General features: G+C 40.5%; 1 protein-coding gene across 1 annotated transcript in view; it reads right to left on the bottom strand.

The window, feature by feature from the left end:
- Positions 1 to 15,366, bottom strand: part of Zc3h8 (zinc finger CCCH-type containing 8) — a 29,732-nt gene that overhangs the window by 7,682 nt on the left and 6,684 nt on the right. The window contains exons 3-5 of the mRNA XM_004633141.2: positions 3,876 to 4,110; positions 1,654 to 1,787; positions 157 to 279 (exon numbers count right to left, since the gene is read on the bottom strand). Coding sequence (XP_004633198.1) covers positions 157 to 279; positions 1,654 to 1,787; positions 3,876 to 4,110 — 492 coding nt within the window. The remainder of the gene's footprint in view (positions 1 to 156; positions 280 to 1,653; positions 1,788 to 3,875; positions 4,111 to 15,366) is intronic.

Raw genomic sequence — 15,366 nt, 5'->3', positions numbered from 1 at the left:
TTTTTTAAAAATGATGTACTTTTTTAAACATAGGTTTTTCATTAAAATTATCTGACAGAACCTTTTCTAGGAGTTCTAACAACCTCCACATATGTTAAAGAGTGTCAAATAGGAACAGCAGTTTGTTTTGGCATTTTTGCTTACACATTTTTATACCTTAATACATTTCCTTTCGAGAAAATACTTGCAAACTTTCTTTCCCTTGCGTTCCACTGTGTGCTGGTTGATGAATCCCTGACTCATTCTCACGTGCTGTTGCTTCTCCTTAGCCTCACCATCCTTCAGAAACAAAAACAAACCAAAGTGACAAAGAGAAAATTAAACATTTCATTCTGTTGAACAAAGTTATTTTATTTGTTTTTTGTGGTTTTTGTTTTTGGCAGAACCAGGGATTGAACTCAGGTGCTTGCGCTTGCCAGGCAAGCACTTATTCTATTGAGCCATCTCCCTGGCCCCGAACAAAGTTATTTTAAACCACCTTTTACTACTTAAGACCTGGACTGTTGTATGCCAATTTAAAGTTTTTCTCAGTTTCTTCTTCTTTTCTCTCAGTTTCAGCAGCAATCCATCATTGAACAGTATCATTTGTTCAATTTAAATATCTCATTAAGGGCCAGCAAGATAGCTCAGGGGTCTAAAGCGCCTGCTTAGGCAAGTTTAGGCAAGCATGGGGACTGCAGTTCAATCCCTGGCACCAGGGTGAGCTGAGCCAGCCATAAACAAACAAACAAATAAACAAACAAACATATTATTTCATTAAACTCTGCCCTTATTTTATTAAAAAATGAGTAACAATGATTAACAATGAAAGTACCAGTACACATAATAAGAAATCTAAGGAAAAACATCTTTAGAATAATGAAGACAAAGCTAGTCATGATAGGCTGAACAAAGAGCTGCGAAATCTCTAGTTTCAAGACGTTCTTTGGGTCTGAGCTAACCATGCTGACTGGCTCAAATCAACAGTTGTAACTAGAAATACACCCTTTAAAGATGGCAAGAAAGGCATAAAAAGATTTTTATATAAAATCCAAAAGAGAATTTTAAAATCCTTTTCAGCTCTTCAGAAACATAAGCTATTTTCATGTACTAACTTGTGGTGCAGTTCACAGCTTCTGTACACTGAATAAATAGCTACAGTTTAAGGGATGTGGCATGTGAACTACAGGAGCTGCCGTGCAGGAGCCCTGGACGACCTGTTCTGCAATAATGTCAACTTGCTCATTAATAAGACCACCAAAACTACATCTTATTAATACTGTATGTCTTGGCTTGAATCTTTGGTTTGAATTGACTATGTTACTAAATTCTAACATATGACAGTTTGTTCATGTCACAGGGCTGTTAACTTTGGCTGAATAACAAAAGGGAAAGTGATCAGGAAGTAGGAATCAAAATTAACAGCTAGCAGGTCCCATATAAGTGCGGGCCAGTGTCTGAACCCTAGAGCTCAGGACTCATTTGCATGCTGGGGAGGACATTTTGTATGACTATGATCAATCTATAACTCCTGTATTTTTAATATCTGACCCTCCCTACTTGCAGCCTCTCTGATCAAGCCTACTAAAATGCTTGCCATCCCATTAAAAGCCCCCCAAAAAGCAGAGTCCAGAAGATTCCCATCCTGAGTGCCTGCAAGCGTTGTCACCGTACCGCATCCTGGGGACCGTTCCTCTTCACTAAGGCATCTGGTCCTCTGTCTCTGTTGCCAGCCTGTTTCTGTTTCACTTTCTTCTGTTTACCATTCTTATGACAGGGTTTATGGTTTTTATTTTTCGGTTTAAAAGCTAAAAATATGGTACCAAAGCATAATATCAGTTTCTTCTTAAGAAGTACATCTTTATTAATTTAGGAAGTGTTCACACAGCCCAGTAAGGAAAAACGAGTAACTGGCTTGTTTGTCTAGAAGCCTTAAGGAGACCAAAGAGAATTATAACATATCTGAATTACCAATTCATTCTTTTTCCTTTTTTGAGACAGGGTCTCGCTATGCAATTCAGGCTGGCCTTGAACTCACTTTGTAGCCCATGCTGATCTTGAACTCATAAGGATCCTCCTGCCTCAGCCTCCCAAGTGCTGGGATTACAGGTGTGTGACACCATGCCCAGCTACCAATTCATTCTTTTTGAAAATATATAAGGTATTGTTGGGGTGGGAGAGGAGGAAGAAAATCAATTTTGTAAGCTACAAGCAGGTTCTTTTTAAGTATGATGGTTTTAATTAGGAATTACCACAGTTTCACGAAAGAAAAAACTTGGAAGTGTTTAAAATGACTTCACATATTATAGTCAAACCTTTCGTTTAAAGTATTTGGTACATATTGTTTATGTACAGATACATTTTGAATACAAGAAATACTTGAGGGGAGAAAAAACACAGTAAAAAGCAAGCATATTTCTTTTTGTTGTTATTGTCCCAGCAACAAATAAAAAGGAACAAGAAGATTAATAAAACCAGGACAATCGTCACTTATGTTGTTTTACTATGTAGTAGAGGTGAATATTACTACTACACAAAATAAACTGAGGGCCGGGGAGATGGCTCAGTGGAATAGGCGCTTCCCTGGCAAGCGCAAGGGCCTGAGTTCAATCCCAGGTTCAGCAAAAACAAAAAAACAACTGCATATTTTTTCATTTAGCTAGCTGTAAACTCACTGCTTCAGTTTGCTCTTTTCAATATATTTAGTCTTTTATTTATTTATTTGGTACAGGGTCTTGCCTTAAGAATTTAATTTGCTGCGTGGCATGGTGGTACACACCTGAAATCCCAAAAACTCAAGAGACTACGACAGGAGGATCCCAGGTTCAAGGCTAGCCTGGACAACTTAGTGCAATTCACTCATAATTTTTGGTTTGTTTGTTTTTGGCAGAACTTGGGATTGAACTCAGAACCTTGCGCTTGCTAGGGAAGTGCTTATACCACTGAGCCATCTCCCCGGCCCCTGTTTGTTTTTTTGAGATAAGGTCTCACCATATAGTTCAGGCTGCCCTTGAACTCACTATGTAGCCAAGGCTGGCCTCAAACTTATGGCAATCCTCCTGCAACAGCTTACTGAGTCTGGGATTATAGGTGTGCATCACCACACTTATTTCATAATTTTAAAAAGGGCAGAGGTATACCTCAGTAGCAGAGTACCTGGGTTCACTGTCCAGAACCATAAAAAAAGAAAAAAAAATCATTTTATTACAATAGCCATTTAGCCTCCTATCTATGACCAAATCTTACTTTATTAATCTAAAATATATTTCTTGGCTGGAGAGATAGCTCAGTGGTCTAAAGCACCTACTTGAAGCAAGCTTGGCAAAGCACAGGGACCGCGGTTCGATCCCCCAGCACCACATGCCAGCCAGCCCCGCCCCCTGGTGGGCTGAGCTGGCCACACACACACACAATAAATAAATGTAATAAATAAAAATAAATAAAACTTTAAAAAAAAAATAAAATAAAATATATTTCTTTTTTTTGAAGTACAGGGGAATGAACTCAGGACTTTGTGTTTGCCAGGCAAGCACTTATTCTACTGAGCTATCTCCCCGGCCCTAAAATATATTTCTAAGTTACAGTCTGACATACAACCATTTTAGAGAATTCTTTAAATGACAGCAGTGCAAACGGGCACATCCCACCTCTGGCAGGGAGAGGCCATGGCTGTAGCATTCTTTCTGAGGTGGAGCCAAGGCCCTGACAATCCACCTACACCCCCGGCTCCTCCTACAAACACCAAGCAGGTCCCCTGGGGTCCTGGGCCATGCAAGCATATATCTCGTGCAAAGGCCCCTGGAAATCAAGCTCCGGTCAGAAGATGAAATACCAGAGTCAAAGCTGTGACTGTGTCTCTAAACACACTATAAATGGCGTAACGGTTCCATACTTACCTGGCTTAGTATCTTTTACTTCTTTTTTCTTCACAGATTCTTTAGAAGACAGTAGGGATTGCGCAGCATTTGCCATTTCTTTAGCTCGTATGTACTTCTGGAGTTCTTTCTCAAAATTATTTTCTGGCTCCTGACTGCAGGTATCATTATCACTATATGACTCATAATCTTTACTTCTTGATTTTCTATAGGGCAAACTCTTTGATGATGTTGCACAGTTCCCAAGGTGCCTAACCTGGATAAAAATTAAATTTTGATTTAAAAAACTTACATTCAAAACAGCCTGATTTTCGGAAAAAAACAAGACAGGACATGCATTGATCACTGTTGCAGGTAGGTGACTGGCACATGAATTTCACATACTATTCTCTCCAATCTTTTTTTTTTTTTTTTTTTTTTGCGGAGCCAGGGATTGAACTCAGGCCCTTGTGCTTGCCAGGGAAGCACTTATTCCACTGAGCCATCTCCCCGGCCCCCATCTCTCTCCATTCTTAAGTATTTGAAAATTTCCAGAATTAAAACCATACAAACTAGTATGACATACTCATAGTTAAGGATAATTTGAAAGAAGATCCTAAATTTGTAAGCTGTATGCATTTCACTGAATGAAGTTTAGACCCCCAAATCTTAATTGATAAGAGGGAGTACAGGACCCAGTTTTCACACTGTTTCTTTCTTTGCACTGATGGTACTTTTAAGAATTCTGGGGCCAGGGAGATGGCTCAGTGGAATAAGCGCTTCCCTGGCAAGCGCAAGGGCCAGAGTTCAATCCCCGGTTCCGCAAAAAAAAAAAAAAAAAAAAAAAAAAAAAAAAAAAAAAAGGCATCCAAAGGTGCATCATCTGTACTCTATTAAAGTGTACTTGTGTGGTAGAAACGACCTTTTTATAATATTCAATAACGGAACTTAGAAAAATGGGGAATACAGATGAATGTCCATTTTGTATCTGTGTATTCAAAGTGGTTGGGATAGATATATAGTTACATTCTGTTAATGAATAGAATGATTTGTTCTAATGGTGTTTGTAAATAGGATCACAAGTCCGCATCTTGTACAGCAATTAACCACTAAGAAGAATATATGCAGTGTATTATTTGTTGAAAAAAAAATTGCAAAAAACCCAAAAAAATAATAGACTGCACATTGTAAATAAACTATTCACATACTTAAATGAATATACCAATAAAAATTGTCCAAAATAAAAAAAAAAAAAAAAAAAGAATTCTGATTCAATATTTCATCATTTCCTAAAGCACCAAGTAAACTGTTAGCCCAGCTGGGAGGTGACTTGCACTTTCGTCATTTACACTTTGATATCACTGCTCTCATCAGAGCCAACTTCTTTTCCTGACACCGCAGTTGTGTCAGTAATAATGACAAGGAAAGCCCTGCTCACTGAAATCAAGTTGATGTTACAGTTACTTGTTTTTCAGTGCTGGGACCCAGCTAAGTCCCCTCCTGCTGAGCTATCCTAGCAAGTGCTCTATCACATTCAGAATGCACCAGCTCCCATGAAGTTTGGCTTAAACATAGATACAGAATTCAGTTCACTGGATATGACCCAAAATAGTACAGTAATCCAGATGAGCGACTACGTGCCCTCACCTGCACAAGACACACAGGTCTTGAATACTGAGGCAGATTCCTTTGCCTCAGATAGTAACATGTCTGATCCACACTGACTAAAGCAGCGAGAGATGGGGCAACATTAATAAAACCAGGACACTCATCAATTATGCTGTTTTAGTATGTAGTAGAGGTGAACTTTACTAATCATGTGCTTCAGAGGGCACTGGACTACACAAAATAAAATCAACTGAATATTTTTTCATTTAGCTAGCTGTAAGTTTGCTCTTTTTAATATTTTTAATCTTTTGATTTATTTGGTACAGTAATAGCTTTCTGGGTTTTGTTTTTGTTTTTAATTTTTCCTCCCCTAGAGGAAATTCCTGGCTGATTTTGTTACAGTGAGGGTGGGGCAGAGAGAATTTGTTGTAACAGCGTCGTCAGTTTTTATGCATAGTATTGTTTCACGTGTGGCTGCGTTGCTCACTGCGCGCCTAAGTCAGCAGCCTCCGGAGCCACTTTGGTTTTGTGGGAAATGTTGTTTAACTCTCAAATCACTGGTGGATATTGTCTTACTACACAGCTAACACAGTGATTCTCCTGTCTCAGCCTCTCCACTGCTGGGATTACAGGTGTGGGCCACCATGTCTGGTTTAGAGGCCTGCGCAGATGCAGTACTGAGGGTTGAACCCGGATCTTCGCGCTTGCCAGGCAGGCGCTCAGACCGCCAGGCTCTCTCCCTGCTCCCAGTTTGCTCTTCTTTGTACACTAAACTTAGTACATGTTATAGCCTCTTTTTCCTTTTGTAGAGGAGTTTAATAAAATAGTACAAATTTCTTTCAAGTGAAAGATTTTCTTGCCTTACATACTACTATGTAAAGAGCCTGCATGTATGAGGACATGCGTGCATGTGTGCATGTGTGTATACAGAACCTGAGGAATATCCATCAGTGATTTGAGAGTTAAACAACATTTCCCACAAAAACAAAGTGGCTCCGGAGGCTGCTGACTTAGGAGGGCCTAAGTGAAACAATACTATGCATAAAAACTGACCACGCTATCACAACAAATTCTCTCTGCCCCACCCTCACTGTAACAAAATCAACCAGGAATTTCCTCTAGGGGAGGAAAAATTAAAAACAAAAACAAAACCCAGAAAGCTATTACTCAGGCTGGGGAGATGGCTTAGTAGAATAAGCACTTGCCTGGCAAGCACAAGGGCCTGAGTTCAATCCCCGGTTCTGCCCCCCCCCCAAAAGAAAGCTATTACACAAAGAAATTGTATTCAATATCTGGAAAAAGCTAAGTCTTCTTGTGTGGGTTCTCAGTCTTCTGGAGTGAAGTATGAGTTATTTTAGTGTCAAATCAGACACTAAAGTATTACAGTTATATAATAATAACGCAGAGACTGGACATGGTGGCGCGCGCCTGTAATCCCAGCTCTTGGGAGGCTGTAAATAGGCAGATCACTATGAGTCCAATCTAGTAGTGAGACTCTGAACACCCAGTAGGCCCTTCCCTAAAAATACAAAATAATTAATAATAATAATAATAATACAGTACTCCAACAAAGTGTATGCTGATACTATAATATTTAGTATTCATCACATTTCTAACACACAAAGTAGAAAAATTAGAAAATTTAAAATGTTATCTCATCACAAATTTCACAGAAATTAAAAATGGAAACAAAGCTATATAAAGTAAGTTTTTGAGTGGTTGGCTTTTAGCTAGTGTCTCAGTACTTTGTATTTGTTGCTGGGACAAAATACCTGACACCTAAAATTAAGGAAGGAAAGGTTTGCTTAGCTCACAGTGTGGAGGTTTTAGTCTATACGCGGCTGGCTTCTAGACAGAGCAGCACATGGCAGAGAGCAGCAGGTCAAGGCAGCAAAGAGCAAAGGGAAGGTAGCAGTTGTGGCTTCTAGCCAGCATCTCTGCCCTGGGGCCAGGGGTGTAGAACAATGTCCAAGTCCTCCTCTTGCACTGGATGAGGATGTTTACACAAGAATCCTGGCTTCCTGCTGAGTTAAACTTCTAAACGTCTTACGTTGACACAATGTATCAACTAATATAGCTAGTCAAAGAAAAGCTGAGAGTGACTTAGCTACATAGTATTTAACTGTAGCAGTGGAAGACATAATTCAGAGAAAACGAAGGTATTTAAGACACTTGGCCAAAGAAGAAATTGGAAAAACTTCAACAGACTTGTTTTTTTAAAGTGGTAATGGGATTGAACGTAGGGCCTCATGCATGCTAGGCAAGTGCTCTACCACTGAGCTCTATCCTTGGCACTTTTTAAATTTTGAGTCAGGGTCTTGCTCAATTGGCTAGGCCTCGAATTTGCCATTCTCTTTCTTAGCCTCTCCAGTTGCTGGGATTATAGGCATCTACTACCATGAAGGGGAACAGGTAATTCTGTGTGTGTGTGTGTGTGTGTGTGTGTGTGTGTGTGTATGCACGCACAGGGTCCCAGTATGAAGCTCAGACTCATAGTGATCCTCCTGTTTTTGCCTCCCTAGTGCTGGGATTACAGGCATGCACCACCACACACAGACTCCATGCCAGCTCAGGGCACCCAGGGGCGGGGCCAGCACAGCATGAGGTACCAGGGATTGAACCCTGGCCCCTGCGCTTACCTAAGCAAGTGCTTAGTTCCCTGAGCTCTCACCAGTCCTAGGAACAGGTAATTTTTTAAAAAGATAAAATTTTCAATCATTCTCTTTGGTTCTTTTTTTTTTTTTTTTTTTTTGCGGAACCAGGGATTGAACACAGGCCTTTGCGCTTGCCAGGGAAGTGCTTATGCTACTGAGCCATCTCCCCGGCCCCTCTCCTTGGTTCTTGATGAGATGATGGACATTACTAATGATGCTCAGTTCTGTCATGTTTTTCAAAGTTAAAGCATAAGCAAGACCTCCATCATCCCTACAGGACTCCAGCAGCTGAACTTCTCATGCTCACACTCTACTCCCAATGGTGCAGACGTAAATGCAAGTTCCAAGGGAACTGCCATTTCAAGACCCACGTGGCTGTGCTATGAAGAGCTTCTCCTACGACAAATCAAGACTCTAGTAACGTTCCATAAGGTTCTGCCAGGCAATGAGTGTGTTCAACTAAAACCACATGCTGTGAGCTCACAGCAGCATCTGGCCGTGCCTATCTGCTGTGAGGACATTTTAGAGTTAAAATAAAACTTCATCACCTATCAGTATTAATAACAGATAAACCATAATAATCCATAAAATAATAATAAACCATAGTAATTTCACTGACCTAGAACCCCTAGGTAACTCTGAACCCTTATTAAACAAATGATATCCCACAAAGAAGGATCCTGTTATTCTTGATAGCAGACCTGAACTACAAAAACTTACTATTTATTCATTTTTTTTTTCTTTAAATGATACCAGGTTAAACCCAGGGCCTCTGCACTGACCTATATTCTCAGCCCTTTAATGCTTTATTCTGAGACACAGGTTGGGCTTAAACTTGAAAATTCCTGTCTCAGCCCCCCAAGTGCTGGCATTACAGTCACCCACTACTGTGCCTAGTTAATACGGTAAGTGTCATCAGTATAATGTTATTAAAACATTTTTTCATTTTTAAGTACCCATATAATATCCTCAATTTTGCTTCATGAATTAAAAAATCTGAAGTATTTACTGTCTTAGTCTACAGAAAATGCTTCCTGACTTGAGCCTAAAACAAAAAGTAGGAAACATGGAAACATTTTTCCAGCAGCAGCAAGTATGATTCAAACTACTCAAGGTTTAAAACAAGTGCACAGACATTCATGACATTATATCCAAAAAGTGCTAACATTACAGTGACAGTCTACGAACAGCCGTGATAAAAAAAAAAGTAAAGGTTTTCGCATACAATAGAAGGGTCGGAAAGAAACTACCAAATTGATAAGGCTGCCCCTTTGCAGTGGAGAATGGCAAGCGCTGGAGGGATGATCATCTCAAACCTAATTCTACTTCAGCCAAACTAGCCATCCACTATGAGGATATATTATTTTCAGGGATGTTCTGACAAACACTCAAAATGAACCCCTCTGTCTTTTCTTTCCACTGTACTGGGGACCGAACCTGGCTCTTGGGTGACAGCCCCACCCCCTTGTCTTTCCAAATAAAATTTTGATTTTTGAGACAGTTTTGCTAAATCCCTAATTTACACAGGCTTGAAATAAACTTTCAATCCTCCTGCTTCAGCTTTCCAGAGTACTAGGTATAAGCCATCGTGCCTACCTTTTGACATATGGATGTTTACCAGTCAAACAAACAAAAAATTACAACAGTTAGAAAAGAGTGTTTTTTTAAAAGCCCTACCAGGCTGGGTTTGTTGGCTTAACCTGCAACCCCAGCACTTGGGAGGCTGAGGCGGGAGGCTCAGCATGGGTCTGAAGCCGGCCCAGACTGTACAGCGAGTTCAAGGCCAGCCTGATTTACAGGCAAGACCCTGTCTCAAAAATAATGAGGTGGGGCCGGCAGCATAGCTCAGCCGTGGAGCCTCTGCCCAGCACACACGACACTCTGAGTGAACCCCTCACTGAAAGGAGAAGGCAGAAAATTCACACTTTCATTAATCCGCTAGCAAAAAGTGTAACAAAAAAGCAAGATGTAAGACATCTATAAAGAAAATTATAAAACAATGTTGAGAGATACTTAAGATATAAAAGATTTTAATCCTAACAGTTTACATATTTAATACATGCTCAATAAAAATCCCATGGATTTTCTGTGAAACTTGACAAACTGATTTTAAAGTGCAAGGATTAAAAATAGGAAAACCAAGGTGAGAAAACTTGCTTACCTAATCTCAAGCTCATTAGAAGAAGGCTGCAGTAATTAACTCGTGAGGTCTTGGGAAGGGACAGACAAAGCACTGAACAAAGTTCAGAGACAGATTCAACTGAACGTGAACACTTGGCTGTGACAGAGGTGACACTGCAGACCCTGCAGGGGGGAAAAGACAACCTTTACCCCCAAATGATGGTGCTGGAATAATTAGGTGTAATAACAAATAAAAAGTAAAATGGAATTAGTCTCCTCTACATCACAGTGATTATTATTATTATTATTATTATTTTTTTTTTTTTTTTTTTTTTTTTTTTTTTTTTTTTTTTGCGGAACCAGGGATTGAACTCAATCTCCTGTGCTTGCCAGGGAAGCGTTTATTCCACTGAGCCATCTCCCCGGCCCCCTCACAGTGATTTTTTTTTCTTTACTCGTGACACATTTTATTTCATGTACAATGTAGTGTAAATTAACCTCCACTTCATGTTTTGTCAAAATACTGTCTTCATCCTTTGATCTTGTCGTGTTTCACACACTCTACCCAGCACACCCATGACTAAGAACAGAATACTTGATTACAGCAAACACAGCAATGAGAGTTCTGTTCGAAATCTCAGCAAAAGCTATTAAATTGATTAAAAAGAAAACCCTCACTATGAAATAAAAAAGACTGATCCAAAAAGTGAGCTGTTATACCCATTTCATTATGACATACAGTACAAAGGTACAGAATGAACATGGGCTGAGAAGTTACTGACACGTTACAGAGCAACATATCATTAAGGAGACTGTTCTGCTTCACTTGATCTGAAAACTACTTGGACAGTGCGCCTCCTGATTTCAGAAGCTGCAGTCTTCTCATGAGGGTCTTTCAACAGTTTAGTGCTTAGTGTTCTTAGCACAACACCACAACTTAGTTCAGAAGGTATTTTGGCAACTTTTAATCTCAGCAAGGATAGGGGCTTTTGAAAAATAAGGCTTTAAGAAGGCTTGTCATTTTAGGGCTAAATTTTAATATGGTGTGAGTTTGAACTCTTACATTTAAAACAAAACCTTAAAATTACTGATTGGCTCAAATGGTTTTATGAAAAAATTAATCTGTAACAAAAACTTGGCACTGAGTGCGAAGAAGGCTCCACTGTTTTTTGAGCAAAGCATACAAAGGTTCCAAGAGACAGGACCAAGAATTAAAGACTTGGACATTTACAACAGCAGACATTTTCTCTTCCTCTTCTTGACAGGAAAAGGGCAGAGAACTGCTCGGATAGCTTCATCAAACACTGTCTTGAGGCCTCGTTGGGTGAGAGCTGAGCACTCCAGGTATTTTACAGCCCCAATCTCCTTAGCCATGGCCAAGCCCTGCGGATAGATGATAGGAGTCAGCTTCTTCTCCTTCAGCTTCTCCATCGTGTCTTTATCATCCCTAAGATCAAGTTTTGTTCCCACAAGGATAATGGGAGTGTTGGGACAATGGTGTCGTACTTCGGGATACCACTTTGCATGGACATTTTCAAATGATGCAGTACTCACAAGGGAAAAGTAAATTAAGAACACATCTGTTTGCGGATAGGAGAGGGGGCGTAATGTGTCATAATCTTCTTGTCCAGCTGTATCCCATAAGCCCAGATTCACTGGTTTTCCATCTACCATAACATTGGCAGAATAGTTGTCAAAGACAGTGGGGATATATTCTCCAGGAAAGGCATTGGTTGTATAACTGATCAGTAGGCAAGTTTTACCTACAGCTCTAGCACATTAGTTCTGCCCATCAGATTAAGGAATTCCTCGAGCTGGGCATGGCAGTGCATATCTGTAATCCAGGCACTTGGGAGCCTGAGGAAGGATGATCATTAAAAGTTCTTGGCACCCAGTAGAGGGCATCCGGGGATAGCGCACCAGTCACTTCCACATCTCACAGTGATTATTAACTTCAAGTGAAAGCAGAAAACAATATAGGAAAATATTTGAATTACCTTAGGTTATTTACATAAAACACAGAAAGTACTAAGTACAAAAGAGTTAAAATTTGACAATAAAATTACGAATTTTAATTTAAAAAAAAATTCCACTAGCTGGAAAGCAAGTCACAGAAGGAGCACAAATGTACAACACATAATTCACAAGAAAGAAAATAGAAACAATTCGTATCTAGATTAAAGAACTATTGACCAAGAAAAACAAAAATCAAAGATAGTCAGTCTGGGGGGGGGGATGACCTGAGCAGGCACAAGAGAGGAAATCTGAGTAGGCAAACTTACCAAAAGATGCCCATTATTAACAGTAACCCAGAAAATGCAAACTAAATAAGAATGGAACCACTGCACCCTCCTCAGATGGAAAAATAAGGATAACAATACCAAATCAGGGTCAGTGTATGGAGCAGCAGAAAGAGCCTCTCATATACTACTTCTGGGAATAAAAGCTGGTGAACTACTTGAGAACAGAGTTAGGAGCGCACTTTCCTTCCCAGGTAAACGAGAAACCATACCATTAATGCTGTGACCATTAATCATGGCTGCCAAGTCGGTTGCAATAAGCAACCCTCACAGATTAGTAAAGCAAGGTCCTGGGTGTGTCCAGGGGGTGTTCAACCGGCACCTAGGCCAGCAAACTGAGGAGGGAAGACCCGCTTGCGGGTGCCACCATACAAAAGGCTTTTAGCCTGGATGGAATGAAAGAGGGACGAAGTCAGCCTGCATTTGAAACTGTCCACCTTGGCCCTGTTTTCTGTATTGATTAGCTTTTTATTCCTGTGACCAAAACTCTTGACACACAATTTAAAAGGAGTAGATGCCACTTTGGCTCATCGTTTTGGATGGCTCAGCCCCTGGCCAGCTGGCCCCAAGGCAGAAGTATCATGGTGGAGAGGCTTAGTGGATGACTACCGTTCACTTCATGTGCAGGAAACCAGAAGAGATCTGAAAGACTGTCAGAAGGAAGGGTCAAGGCCAGGGCCAGACCCAAAGCCACACCTGCACAACCCACCCAGACACACCATGAAGTGTGCTTCACTACACCCCTAGATAGTTCCCAAGCCAATGAAGTTGAAATAAAAGTACAGTTCAAGAATATATCAGCGTTGCCCATAACCACCAAAAATGAGAGCCAATCCTATATCTACTTACAATGTAACTTCATATATTCAAATGAAGGAATACTAACATGCTGATATGAAACAACAAACAAGCATGTGAAGTACAACAGAATACAGCAAATGCTTAAATTTGAAAAATTATTATAATAAAAGACATTGCCATTAATCTCTCCTTCAAAATACTACCCATCACTTTTTTCTTTCTTTGATGCTGGGAATCGAACTCACAACCTCACACTTGCCAGGCAAGCGCTTGCCACTGAGCTGTACGCCTGGCCCCGCCCCATTACTTTCAACACCCTTACTGCAGCACTCTTGCCACTTTCTGAAGCAGTTCTGGAAGTCCCCTTCATGAGTGTCTCTAGTTGCACTGTCAAGGTTGCCCCACTGTTCTAAACCAACTGGGGCACTCTACCACCCAGCCACATTCTCAGTCCCTGAGCCAATTTAAAATATTTCATTTTAACAGTCATGTGGCTTTTGGGGAAGAGCCAGAAATTGCATCTGTGAATTGTACCTGGTGAATAAAGTAAATGAGGACTGTATTTGTTAGGGCTCTTTAAAGAAACCGAATCAACAGAAAATATATGTAAAAGTATGCAAGAGGATTTATTAAGTAGGCTTACAGGATTAGAGGCACAATGGCCATCCCCAAGATCAGAGAGAGAGGAGTCTGCCGTGGCCATCTATGGGATCCGAGGCAGAAGAAACCATGACCGGCATCTATACTTAGGAGCACCAGAGGACCCAGCAACTGCTCAACATAAGAAACCGGAAGCTGCAGGACAAGGGGAATCGAGGATGCAGCACCAGCCCAAGGTCAAAGGCCTGGAAGGTCACTGCAGAGTCATCGGTGAAAGGATACACCGAAGGCTGAAGAAATGAGTCCAATGTCCACAGGCGACGATGAAGACTAGAGTTCTTCAGAAAAGGGCACATTTCCTTCTTCTTTCTCTTTCTATTCCACCCAGACTACAAGCCTACTGGCCAGTGCCAACCCCCCCATGGAGAGCCTGTGCCCCTTAGTCTGCTAGCCTACACACCAGTCAACTACTAGAACTGTGCTTTGCTAATCTGTGAGGCATTTCTGAATCCACTGAACTTGAAATAGCGTGCTCAATGGTCACAAGGACGTACTATGTTTCTGTGAACCTGCCTTGCCACTGGATGCCATTTAGCAGCAACGTTCATGGTATATACATCTTATACTAACACTCACAAATGAAGACTTGCAGAACTGCTTCGGAAGTGACAAAAATGATGCGATAAGCAAGTTGGAACTCGGGGAGTGTTGTAAAGGCCATTAATAGCAGTATGTCTTTTACTGTAATATATTTTAAAATGTGGGCTTTTGCAGTATATTTTGATCACACCATGTAAAGCACAATATTTAGGGTTCTTAAGAAAATAATGCTGAGGAAAAGCAACAAGACAGAAAAGAACAAAAATATTATTCTGTACAGAATAAAAAATCAGGCAAAAACCCCTGTATTTGTAGGGATAACTACATACGCAGTGAAATGTAAAGAGCGAGAAAGTGATTCATACACAGGGTAGTAGTTAGCTGTAGGAAGGAAAAAGGGCTATGACTGAGAAAAGAGGAAGCAACGTTCTTGACTTACAGAGCACTTGTCTGGGTGATGCCTTTTAAATTAGCCAGGATGCCATACATTTGTAGTTTACAGTCTTGTGCGTAAAGAGCATGGGCAGAAGGAGCCTCTCTGAGAATGCTAACCAGGCATTCATCGTCCCGCAGAGCTGCTGCATAAGAAGTACTTAATATTAGAATGCTCCATTGGCTGCACTACTGTAGGTGGTGATATGCAGATTGGGAATGCTTTAAGAGAGTCTCTAGCACTGGATCTTATGTGAGTAAATGGTAGAAAGTAGTAAAATGTTAGCAGTGGTAGTAAAAAAGTAGTAAGAAATTTCTGCGGGAAGTTGAAGTTGCTATTTCTTAGGGTCAACCTCAGCTCTTGCTTATGGTAGCCATAAATGTTCTCAAGGGCAAAAGAGTTTTCTTTTCTTTTTT

Source organism: Octodon degus, unplaced genomic scaffold (assembly GCF_000260255.1).
Source record: "Octodon degus isolate 3935 unplaced genomic scaffold, OctDeg1.0 scaffold00052, whole genome shotgun sequence".
Classification (NCBI taxonomy): Eukaryota; Metazoa; Chordata; class Mammalia; order Rodentia; family Octodontidae; genus Octodon; species Octodon degus.
The sequence above is the reverse complement of the archived record's forward strand: the minus strand, read 5'-3'. Positions and strand labels throughout refer to the sequence as shown.